Consider the following 13,399-nt stretch of genomic DNA (forward strand, 5'->3'; position numbering starts at 1 on the left):
TCAGATTGTAAAACTTTCACTTTTAAAGAGTTTAAATGTAAAAAAAACAGCATTGTATCACATGGCTATAGAATTTCCACATTTCAGATGAATTTAAATAGTTACAATAATCAAATCAAATGGATGAATATCTATCACAATAAACAATTTAACATGCTGTGTGTAGCTGCAGTTGGAAGGGTAGAGTATAAGTAATTGTCTTTGGCTGAGGCTCTAGTGAGGGATTATTCACAGCAATGTGTTAACACTTATAATTAGAGAGCCAAATGTGCTCTATGTGGTTGTTGTAAAGTGGGTATCCTGGAATCAGTCTTCAGTTTAATAAATGCTGCAGAAAGATGTATACAAAAGACAGAGTAAAGAGCAAAGCATGGGAATCCTTTATTCAAAGAAGGTTTATATAATACATTTGTTCACATTCTTACATTGCAAACACTGATTTCGTTTTTTCCATTTAGAAGCAGCTCAACATGTTCTGTCATTATTTTCTACTATTTTCCCTAAATTTAAAACAAAGGATTTCTTTTTTTCTATATGGCAATGACCAGCAAATCACATTTCTCAAGATAAATAACAGACATGACTACTCTTCTTAAAGACACATTTAGTGGGATATAGAGAATTGTTATTTCGGGCAAGTGGCCATTATTAGCCACTGAAAGGCAATTTTTATGTAGAGGTTTATTTTTTCCTTTTTTGGGGGAGGGGGGCTTTATTATCCCTCGATGAATGGCTTGTGTGGAAAAAATGAAAAGATCAACTGTTGGGTAAAAGCAATTGCGTCAAGCAGTAGACTAATTGCCCCTTTTTCAGACAGTGAAAATAATAGGCCAAAAATCAAAAGCTGTCCAAAATGCGACTAAATTACCCTCCTATAGCTGAAGAGAGCGTTTATATTCATCACAGGATAATAATAAGAGTCAGATAAACAAAGAGCAGTGACCTGGCAGGTTTTAAAGTAACCATTACTTTTTGATAGCTTTAGGAGCCGCAACAACCTGCATGCTTTTGTCATTATTGTTCAGTTTCTCTGTCAGCTTGATTTATTTTGGAGGAAACATATAAGGTTGTTTTATGGCTGTTTTTCAGCTAGTTCTTTTCAGATACAGTTTTACATCACTTTCCACTGACTTAACAACACTGGTGAGGAGAGTTGCAACAGCATATTGTGACTTTGGGACCAGAGTGTGGACAGACTCACTTCCTTCTGATTTTGAGTAATGGCCATGTCTCCTGCTTTCCATCTGTCAAACTCATCCTATTTTGAAATATCTACTCCCTCTATAGGATTGTTCTCCTTTCATTTGGAAAAGGTTTTAAAACAAAGCCCTAGATTGAACTAGCGCTAAATCAATCTGTAAAAACAAAAATGCTAGAACTTAAAAATACATCTCAAACATCAAAAGATCAATCTTTATCAAACCTTTCCTGCGATTAAGAGGAGAATCTGGTCGTTTAAATAGCTACTGCCAGGAGATGGCTATTAGCTTAGCTAAACTTACAATTGGAAGCAGCGGGTAACAACTAGTCTGCTCTGTCTAAGGACAAAGAAAAACTTTTCTGTAATCTCACTAATAAACACACTTTATCTCTTTGAAACATTGTTTACAAATATTTAAGACTAAAATGTCCTGTTATGGTATGTTGTGTCTGAAAAATATCTTGGCAAGGAGCAGTGACTTCCCCTCACTGCTAGTTTTCTGGCAATTTTAGTTTTCAAGTGACAACAACAAGACTCCTGTCATCCGTATGTTATAAACATACAAGATATATCATCTTGAATAGCACTTGTAAAGTTGCTGGTAGGCCGGTTTTGATACCTTTAGCCAGAGCCAGGCCAGCTGTTTCCCCATGCTTTTTGTGCTAAGCTAAGCTAACCAGCAGCTAACCATGTGTAATAGACAGATATGAGAGTGCTATCAATTGTCTTATCCAACTCTCAGCAGGAAAACAAATAAGTGAATATCTTAAATGCCAGAAAAACATTACCATACGAAAAGATTAAAATACATTCTGTATTTTTCTTTTAAGTATTAATGTCGATTCAGCATAATAGCAGTCCTCACATGCCTACAAAAGTTGGTAGTTCTTAGCCTAAATATCACATTAATTAGTAAAGACCCCCTATATGTTAAATTATATGATGTGATGCATGTGTGAAAGTCTATTAGTGTTAAACATAGACCTGTGGAGACTATTACAGTGTAAATCCGTGTTAAAAACTCATTAATAAATGTTAAATTAAATAGTTTCACATTTACACAATGCAACTCATTTCCCATTTCCATCTCATCAGTCCACCGTATCACTTATCAATGAGCTTCTGCAAATTGCAGTGTGTGGGAGCACCAGTGTTGCAGCTCAAATAACAGCATTCAGGCTCAGAAGAGTTTCTCCCGTCCCCCTTCCCCTTTCTCCCCCTCTCTGTCTCCCTCTATTTCCACCCTCACATTGTGTCTCTAACGAGTCACGTCCATCTAGCAATTATTATGAAATTAAAGCTATTTTCCATGGCCGATGTTTGCCCCGGTAATAACCAGACCGAGATAGGCTTCATTCATTTAGCATTTTAGTTCAGCTCAATTCCTGTCGCATTAGCAAGAGGAGCAAAATCAGAGTGTCACTCAGATATTCTGCTTAATGGTTTGGCGATGGCCTGGCCTTTTTTTTCTCCGTTTCCTTTCGCGATCCTCCTAACCCTATCTCCCTGCCAATTACGCTGTTTAATCTATATGTAGATAATGGTGTCCAGGACCTCCCTGTTGAAATGTCAGGTGTGAAGAGGTTATTAGCTAACTTTTAATTACTGTCCATCATTCAGCAGCCAGCAGGACAGATTGGCTCTCTCCCACTGTCCGCTTATCTAGTCTCTGTATGTTGGCTGCAGGCAATGAAGGGAAGACATTTAGGAAGCACCAGGTCTTACTTAATACCACCATTTTGACACTATTAACAGGACATAGTGTGTGGAAGAATGATGAAGAAGGGACGAGGATACTGCGTAGATCATGTGTCAAATTGTTTAATCGAAGCGTATCATGTGTCGAATAGTTTAATGGAAGATGATTTCAAAGTTTAGAAGCAGGGAGAGGTGGACAATATTCAGTGATGAGGAAAGTGTTTGTGGAATATCACTGCAGAAAACCCAAGTATGCAAGTCATTTTGCATCAAAATAAAGCATAACAAGAATCTATGCTCTCAGATTTTCCAAAATACTCAAACCACATTATGTTTTTGTGGTTCTAGAGACATGTAGTCACGTCAGTCTTTGGATGTTTTGTTGATCCAAGGAACCTGTGGCGTGGTTAAAAGAGAGATTACCCTGTTCATAGAGATTAGCTGGATTTTCCTCTTCAAATGTTTTAAAAGTCTGCAAACCATTTTCATGAACTCCTCCTGCACTCATGTTAAAGCCCCTATTGTACATTTAAAGACCCGCAACCCCTGACCCAAATTCTGCTACTCTCCATTTCCATTCCTGATCTCCAATACTTGTTTTGGGGCCCAAAATAATATGAGCAGTGGACATGAGCTCTGAGCTCTTTCTGTGCTACTTAGCAAATTGCAAATGCTTACTTTGCAAGGAGAAACATGAAACTGGAGCTTTGCTTTATTGCAAATATTCATTCTGTAAATTGATAATAAAAGACATCTCTAACAAACAAAGTATCTGCATTTGCTAACAAACTGCATTTTTGCATCATCACACTTCACACATGAATTAACAACTTAAGTCTTGCTGGTGTCTGCAAGAAATGACTTACATGTTTGCAAGTCTTTCATCTTTTGTTGAATTTAACATTAAGACCAATTTAAGCACTTTTTGGCTTGTGTAGTATTTGCCATATGTATGGATAGTTTGGACGGCTTAAGCTTGGGAAACACACTTAACACCACAGAATGAAGTAGGCCTTAATAACACTGACACCCTAAATATAGAGAATATTTCACATATTATCATTCAAACTACAGTACAAGCAGAGACACGCAAACAAACACACACACCTGCAGGGAGAGCAATCTCTGTCCAGCCCTTGAACTGTCTTTGAGCGGATTTACTATTTTAAACTCCGCAGGGCCGAGCGCTGCTGATTACAGCGCCACAGAGAGAAATACTTCTCGAGCTTACTTTTTTCTTCTTCCCCCCTCGCCATCTTTTACAGCTTACAGACAAATTCCGTTGGAGGCAGTGAGCTGTTATTTCAGCAGACATCCTCCCTGTGATGGAGGCTCTGGTTACAGAGGGCTGCCTCTGGATCACACACATAAACACAGACACACACACACACACACACACACACACACACACACACACACACACACACACACACACACACACACACACACACACACATACACACACACACATACATACGCTGTGCACAGACATTCCTCATTTCTTTTTTTAGGAACGAGTAAAAACGGAAATACACAGTCGGTAAAATCTCCAGAAATTCTGAAACCATGAGATAATTGTGGAATTATTTCTTGCCAGCCCGCACTGTTTCTTCTCCACTCTCTTTTTTCTCTGAGCCACAATGCTTCTGTGGCATCCAAGTCCCTGTAAACTGGAGCATTAGTGTGTTTTGAAAGACTGACTAAACTAACCATTCACTGGAGAACATCATTAAGCCGATTAATGTTTTTCATCCCAACATACCTGCCTTTGAACCAGAGTTTGTGTGATATTCAAGACTTTAAGTGAAGCCTCACTTTTCTGTGAGGGGTTTTGTGTGTGTTAAGACTCTGCTCTCTGAGCTCTGTGGTGAATTACAGCTGACCCATGAAGACCCTGGGCCCCGCTGCTCCTACCTTTGGAACCCCCGTCATCTGGATCACATCGGGCTCAAATGGGGGGCAGAGCAGAGCCCCCTCTGACTGACACAAGCACAGGAGGATGCTGGAATGAAAGTGTGTGTGTGTGTGTGTGTGTGTGTGTGTGTGTGTGTGTGTGTGTGTGTGTGTGTGTGTGTGTGTGTGTGTGTGTGTGTGTGTGTGTGTGTGTGTTTCAGTGTGCACACAGACCCCTCAGTCTTTCTTTCACATTAACCTGTGCAACATTAAGTTGGAGTTATACACTGCCAAAATAATCAGAATTATTTCTTAGATGTATTAAATAAATAAAAGAACATAAATTGGTCACATTAGTCATGGCTGTCTGAATGGGTGGTTCCAACATCATTGGACACTGCTGCCGTCTGCATAGTTTGCATTCTCTCAAAATATAGAGAGGGATGACCTTTAACCTTTCTGTCTCGATTACCTAGGTAAAGAGCAGAAAGGAAATAAGCCACATTTTCACTTGCACTTCTCCTAAGGACAATTTCTGACTAAAGAGTGCAATGGAAAACAGCTGCTTGACAAAAAATGTATGTATAAAATCTAATTTAATTGATAGATCACATCATTACCTTATATACCCTATACCCTGGATTTGACATCTGTAAACCAATGACCCCTTCAGCAGCTAAGAAAAAAACACTAAACATTTTTTACGGGAGAGACATATACATTAATTCAATCCAGATAACAACTGTGCAAGTCCTCTGCTTTAACATCTCTTTAAAGGTGAAAAAGTGTTAATAATTAATTGAGTTCAGAAACTAAACTATGCATTCTTTTATTTTGTTGTCACAAATCTTACCGCTCGCAAAACCAATCAAGTGCTCACTTTATATTCAGAAACATCACCAAACATCACACATTTGTGGTTTAAAATACATCAGAAATAGTTTTGACCGCAATGCAGCGCAGAGTGTATCGTTCAAACAAAACAGAGTGAAATCATTGCACTATTGCAAACATGTGTCCAGGAGCTAAATGGAATATCTCACACTGATCGAGAAACATATCCTCTGACATGATGAGCTGCTGCCCCCTGCTGTAACACTGTAGGCATGAACATCTTCAAATCCTCCCATCTATATGTGTGACAAGAGCTAGCTAGGACAGCATTGGTGTTTTTAATTCAGGGGCAGCAGTGTACAGTAACAAAGTACATTTAGTTAAGTAATGTACTTTACTTGTGTATTTCAATTTCCTTCTAATTTACACTTATACTGCAATTCTGAGGCACAATATTGTTGTTTTTTCTCCTCATTACATGCATAATGTATGCTGTTACATTTCAGATAAATGACTCAAAATATAATCAACAGATAATTCATCATTTATTTTTAAGATTAAGACACTTTGGATGCCTTGGTGAGATTTACAAGCTAACAGCTAACAGCTTACTATCTGCAACATTAAATGTCTATACACAACATTGCATTAATAATATAATTAAAAATATTATGAAATGAGCCATTAAGTACTTTTACTTTTTGGACTTTAAGTACATTTTGATGCTAATATTAAAATATGAATGCATTACTTTAAAGAAGTTATTACTGTTCAGACGCTGCTCTTCACCTATAATCATGAAAAGGTAATAAATCAAAGTGATAAATCCAAACGTTCATAGCTTTGGAGCAAAACAAAAAGCACTCTGAAAACATTGGTGTTATTGATCAATTGCACTGATATTATAGTTGAAATGAATGTATTCTGCAGGCCTCTGCATGTGCTGAACGTGCTGCGACAGTAATAATGCTTCAGTGTGATTACAGCAATCAAGAGAGTGAAGGCGTTGTTTAAAATAATGGCACTCCTGGAGTTGGCACTTCACATCACCATACAAATAAAAAACCTTGTAATTTCCTGGCTGCGTTCAGAGAACATGATCTTTGACAAGACTCCACCGTTCCTTCTGTTATACTTGACTGTTGTGAACAGTTTGCATGGTTGCCTTGATGGGATCTTAGGAATGTTCATGTTGTAAATTAGTTGAGAAAAAAGACAAAACAATTATTTTATACATATGTGAACATTTTTATTACAATGAAATACAGCTAAGACGACTGTTAAAGAGTCAATAAAGTACAAAAATAGGTGTGCACATTGAAATGATTGTTCTTTACATTCATTATATTTCAACATTTAAGGTGTTTTTTTTAAGGTGCTCGGTGAAAAGAGTAACTGTGGATACATTTAACTGCTCTATAAAGATAATATGCTTTGGTAAGTGTTTAAGAGAACACACACACACACGCGCACACACACGCACCACACACACACACTCTTGTCTTTGCTCTCTCTCACACAGACAGGCACATTCAACTTTTTGAAACTTTATTTTGTTAGTACATTCAGTAAGTGATGCAACTCCTCAAAATCAGGGCGCTTCACTAATTCTGAGTGTTTTTAGTTTTGTTAGGTTATTAGTTTATTAGTGGGTTAGTATGTTAGTTTGCAGAGAGCTAAGGAAAGCTCTTTGGTTAGTAAATGTTAATATAACTTAGAGGTTAGTAGCTTGTGTTTATAAGGATTTCTGTAGAGCATGTCACCGCCACGGTTAGAAAGATATAATTCCCATTGCTAAAAAGCATACACTCATGGCACTCAGAAATGTTTTGGAAAGAAGTTTCTGTGTAAAATAATTGAGCGAAAATCACTTAAACCATGAGGCATGCTTTGATATAATTAAAGATTAACAAAAGTCATTTGATCACAGAGACAATTATTAGTGAGAAATAACACAGATGTTAGTAAGAGCAACCGGTGGGCCTTCATCACCTCACCACTGTTAGTATCCACACCATAATAAGTTAGTATGAGGTTTGCTAAGCCTGCTGTAACAGCAATACAGGGACTCACCTGCGAGGGTTGACCACACAGCGCACAGACCGTCTCTGCAGATGTGAATTTAGCCTGTGAAGCGTGACGATGCATTTTTGAGAATCAGATAATAATCAGTGTTGTGAGGAATCTTCTAACGTATGTGGTCAACCCATGTTTGATATCCGCAGCTGTTTCTGCTCCTCTTTTTATCTACTGGTTAATAACATTTCCCTTCCCAAGTCCTGAAACCCTTCTTGACATGCTCACTTTAACAGCTTTTCATTGATTTTCCCCTTTAATCTGATTTCAAGAAGAAGGATTGCAGGATCATGAGAGAGGAGTGTGTGCATCGGACTGCGGGCATAAAGCAGAGGGTTAGTCAGTGAGTTAGGAAGAACAAAGCCAGCCATGAGCATTCAGAGTACATGTTAGTAATCACCCGACTGTTAGCAGATATTAGTATTGTTAGATATTAGTCAGATACTGTTAGTATAATCCAGACATGGGTAAAAAGCTATTTGCACATAATTATTAGCATTTGCTGTAATTTGCTGGTGTATCAGATGATGGGGCTGTAGGCATCGGGACAGTTTAATTAACGCTAGCATACACCATTTCGAAAACTACACACCATTAATTTCCAGCGACGTTCCTGCAATTATCTAAATCACAAGAACCCCCACCTAACTGGTACTGCAAATATGTCGTAACAAATGCCAAGAATCATTTGTAAATACTTTTTTATCCTTTGTCCGAAACATCCATTGTGTTTAAAGAAGAATTTCAGGCATGTTAAAGTCTGTGCAGCGATAGGAAACCACTGAAAAGCAGCTAGTAGCTTCAGGCCCATTACAAACAGGAACAAACACGCACAGAAATAGAGCACATGCACAGACACACACACACACACCCACGCGCTACAGCAGAAATACGCAGTATATGCACTGAATACAGTACAATAAAAGAAGCTGACATCACACATAATAAGGGTGTTTCAAGACAAACAAAGAACATATTGTCAAAATGTGAGAAAATGTGAGTCATTCTCACACCGAAGCAGATTTTTCCCCGTAAATTATTAAAGGCTTTGCAGTTTTGGATCTGGCATAGAAACATGCAAGCTTTGGTGAGAAGATAACACACCGCTTCTTGTGAATTTGATACGAAGAGAAGAGAAGAAGTGTTGGACAGAATAAAGAGAAAACGAGCAAAGAGGTCACTGCAGACGGCAGCTTAGGAAAAAAAAGCATGTGAGATGTTCAGTGGCTGCAGTGTCTATGTTTTTTATCAGGCCAAAAATAAAAACATGAGAGTGGGGGTGGAAATAGGCACATTCGAGAGAAACAGGAATGAACACTGCAGCAAATTATTTTGGACTCAAAACACCACCCCTGCTAAATCTGATCATGCTGACAGTGACTACAAAGCACTGGTGGCATTTTTAACTCTTCAAAGCCTTTTTTACTGATACACAAAAGCTGCGGAAGTCGTCTCTCAGTAGGGGAACACGAGGACACGGATCCTCTCCTTCTGAGGGACCAGAAGATCAGTGAAGGCCCCATGCATCGGTCACTGCAGGTGAAACGACACGACAGCTGTTAAAGGATGAAATACAGACGTGATGTACAGATTTCCTTACAGCTTAAACACATTCCTGTTGGACTCTTTTACAAGACTACCAAAGAAATATATTTGTGTCCTGGTCTAACAAACATTTTCTTTCTATGATAATCCTACATAATGTTGAAAAAGCAATCTGAAAAGCTGATTAAGCTAAATCGGATCATGGTATCCACTTTCAGGTTAGTGTACCCGCCCTCTTTACTGTAATCCTCAAAAAAAAGGATAGCAGCATATTGCGGAAAATATGGCAGAGATTTAACACATAACTAATCTCCCATGTTCTATCTGCTCCCCATTTATCTGCATTCTCAGCCAGCAGAGGTTTAACACACACACAGGGACACATCCAGTATGTGGGCAAAAGGCAAGATAAGAGTCTGTAAAAATGTGCTCTGCAGCTTATATTCATCTAGACCCATATAACAAGTCACAGGGCAGAGAGTAAAGTGAATATGAGGGGGATAAAAGTCAAAGTGGTGTAAATCTACTGACAGATCCTGTACCGGTGTGTGTGCAGCGCAGCAGAGAGGCGACGAAGCCATGTCGCTCGCGAGGTCCAGAGCAAGCCAGGTCTGCTTTTTCGTCAACGTAACTAGAGAGGAACACACAACACAAAGCAGCAGAAAAGTGGGACACAACTCAACTGTCCTCCTGAGAAACCCCAGGGATTATTTGTTTTTTCTTATATTGCTCCTGACTGAAGTACACCCAGTGCTAAAACAGTCAGAGTATCAGTTATCTAACTGACTTACTAAGGCTATTCAATTCTTCATCTGATATTGTGTGTCATTAAGAGCTATCCTGAATAAGTATATAATAAAGTCTGTACACATAACCTGTCCGGATGTTGGATCCTCCCTTTTTCCCACCGGTGACATGTCAGCAGCTCTGCAGATGAATCCAGTGACACCGACAGCAGGGGTTGTACCTGGAAAATAAAATTGTACGTATTGAATAAATGTGTGAAACATTTTGCATATTTTAATAATGATGTTTTTTAGAACAAATGTTGTACTGTGGTGTCTATTGTTATCTATGTTTTGCATTTTCTGTTTGTAGGCCATCGTATTGCCTAAGGAAATGGATTTGTCTTTGCTAAAAATAAAGACATTCAATCCATCCATATATCTATCTGTCCATCTATCTATATATCTATCTAATCAGAAATGTCTGTAAGTTGATTTTGCAGTAAATGACTAATATGCTGTTGCATTTCATTCATTATTTTGTGTTAATTTGCCCAAGTTGCCCTTTAGAATAAAAATAAATACAATCATTCATAACCTGAGACCATAGCTTAGGTTTAAGTTAAATGTGACACATTTTTTGTCCTAGCAGTGCAAATATAATAAATGTACATTGGCTGCACAGAAACTGTGGATAAAGACTAGGAGGCTATTCAGTATACTGTAACACTTTCTACAGCAACTTATTGTCAGACATTATATAAATCTTCATTATGTGGTGTGTGTCTACCAGAAATAGATTTTTCAATAAATAATCACATTCTAATATCCATAAACCCTTCAAGGAAGACAGGTTGAGGAAAGACACACCAGGCCCGCCTCTGCAGGAAATTAAATGAGTCCATGTTTATCTAACTTAACAGCAAATGCATCTGATTGAACTAGTTTAAACAGCGAAATAAAACGTCGAGTGTGAAAACAGAAACAGGAGGGTCTTTGTGTTCCTACCAGTGTTCTCGGGTCTCCACATGCACCTGTCCCGCAGCATCAAACGGTGCGAAAAGATCACTTGTTCTTTTTCTTCCTCCTCTTCCATGCTGAGGGCCAAGCGCCAGATACTGCAAATCCACGCCGTGTGTGTGCAGCGGTTAGCCCGCAGTGAGAGGCAGCTCGCCCCCCGGACCTCTTCACGCTACGGACTAACACAAGAACAGAGCTTCGTCTACATGGCTGCCGAGACGAGCAGATGTGGGAGTGCCAACAACAGCTGCGCACTGACGGCAGACCAGTCCGGGGAAAACAGGATAAAGTGCGAGACGGAAGCCCCGGGACAAAGGAAATGGATGGGAGGTATTAGAGCGAACAGAGACGTCTTTGAGTGAGAGGGTCCGCACAGATCTGAATTAATCATTAGACTCGCTCTCCAGCTGCTGCCACAGGTTTAGGGTCTTTTGTATGCGCACCCTTCATCCACCATCTGTGTTTCCTGGGCAACAGAGGACTGCCTGAAGGCAACACCGCCTAGTACACAGCAGCCACCTCATGCCAAAATACACTATTCTGCTGTATTATACTTAAAAGAGAGATACTCTAGGTTTATGGTTTGTATACGTCTAAAATGTCCTGATTTACTAATATCTCTGTTCAAGCATTTATTTTTATTTTACTCAAGCAGCACACAAACACAATGACAATACGCAGCTGTGCTATGATGATGAATTGTAATTACATTACAAGTTTATTTAATGGTTTATTTAACATTCAAATGACAGCCTTATTGTTTGGATTGTGATGTTTACGCTTAATTTTTGCATTTTAGAGTGTCTTTAATATAAATATTACTTTGCCTTATCTGTAATTGTGGTTTCATGTTTTATGATTAAAAAAATCTTTACAAGGTTGTGATTGTATTGTTTTAATATGTGTAATAAATATAAATAAAGTAATTGTTATGAAAATAATAATACATATGTAGTTGTATTTTTCTATATTTTTTAAACATACTATACAATGTCTTTTTTCATAGCATTAGAGTTTGCACAAAATGAATTCAAGCAAGTCAAGATTTGAGAGCATGCATGGACACATGGCAGAAAGATCTGCAAACTTCAATGTATTCTTATATTCATGTGTTGTGCAACTAGCTTTAACAGGAAATCCCTGTTGAAGCCCATATGTAGCAAAAATGTCCTTTGTGCAGTTTTTGAGGAGCTCTAGATAAAACAGCGGACCTTGCAGGGACATTTCTTACATTGCAGTGTCTAACAGGATGTCACTTCTAGTTCAAAAAGTCATGCTTTCGTTTTGAGTGTGCATGCAAAGGAATATGTCTGACCTGAAAGACCAACTTTGAAGATGTGAGAAAAGAAAACACATTTCTGCTGACACATTTCTTCTTGCAGGTTCAAACTATCTGTCATGCTTTCATACTCGATTTGAACTTAAACCAGAGATGTGTCTTAGATCTTTAATAGTGCTCAAATTGAACTTTTGCTTGTATTAGCGTTTAAATTCAATGTGACATCAACTTTTATCTTAAAATTATGTTTATAAGTAGGGCTGCAATTGCCAATTATTTTCCTTATCCTTTGGTCTGCTGATTATGTTAGTTGACCACATTTTCTTGAATAATCGGTTATCAAGAAAGTTGCCAATTATTTTCCTGCTGTTCGACTAATCATTGCAGAAAATTGTTTTGTTATTTCGGTATTGAAAAGCGTTGTCTCTCAGTTGAAGTAGGCTACTGTCTTTGTGACTTGAATGGGAGAAACAAATCAAATATTCAACTATCTGCATATTTACCATCAGCAGTAATGAGGGGACGCAGTGAGGAACGTAAGAAAAGTTGAGTTTATTTTTGTTTGTTGGTTAAATATATTGTCACACTTAAACCAAGCTAGGCCTGAAACAGTAACCTGCTGGTTCATAGCGTACAGTAGGTCAAACTCTAAATAAGAAAGTAAGCCTGGCTGCCAATCATGTTTTTATGAGTGCTGGTGTGGAAGAAGGAGACGATGAGCTTCAGACGCAGACTGCCATTTCTCCAGCTCCACCTTCAACTCCACGGTCACCGGCTCCAGATGCACTTCCATCTCGCAGTCATTTGTTTCCTTTACTTTGCCTACAAAACAAACAGGAGTCATGATTATGATTTTAAGCAGACTGAAAAGAAAAGTTTACATCCATCAAAACACATCCCTTTGAAAATGTCCTTTACATTGGACAGCAAATATGGAAAGGGAGTAAGGAAATCCTCTTTAATCGTCACATAGGGGCATGTACACAACACCGCACACACAGTGACATTTGTCTCTCTGCACTTAACCATTGCTAGTATGAGGATGTGTTTGGGAGCTATTATAAAGCACCCTGGTACTGTGCCTTGCTCAAGGGCACGTGGACAAGGCCCCTAATGCAAACTAGCACC

General features: G+C 38.6%; 1 protein-coding gene across 1 annotated transcript in view; it reads right to left on the reverse strand.

Moving 5' to 3' along the window:
- Nucleotides 1-12,837: 12,837 nt before the first annotated feature.
- Nucleotides 12,838-13,399, reverse strand: part of LOC104952317 (leucine-rich repeat-containing protein 43) — a 7,177-nt gene continuing 6,615 nt past the window's right edge. Inside the window, exon 8 of the mRNA XM_010779123.1 lies at nucleotides 12,838-13,093. Coding sequence (XP_010777425.1) covers nucleotides 12,957-13,093 — 137 coding nt within the window. The 3' untranslated portion in view covers nucleotides 12,838-12,956. The remainder of the gene's footprint in view (nucleotides 13,094-13,399) is intronic.

This window comes from Notothenia coriiceps, unplaced genomic scaffold, assembly GCF_000735185.1.
Source record: "Notothenia coriiceps isolate Sejong01 unplaced genomic scaffold, NC01 NC01_scaffold00019799, whole genome shotgun sequence".
Taxonomy (NCBI): Eukaryota; Metazoa; Chordata; class Actinopteri; order Perciformes; family Nototheniidae; genus Notothenia; species Notothenia coriiceps.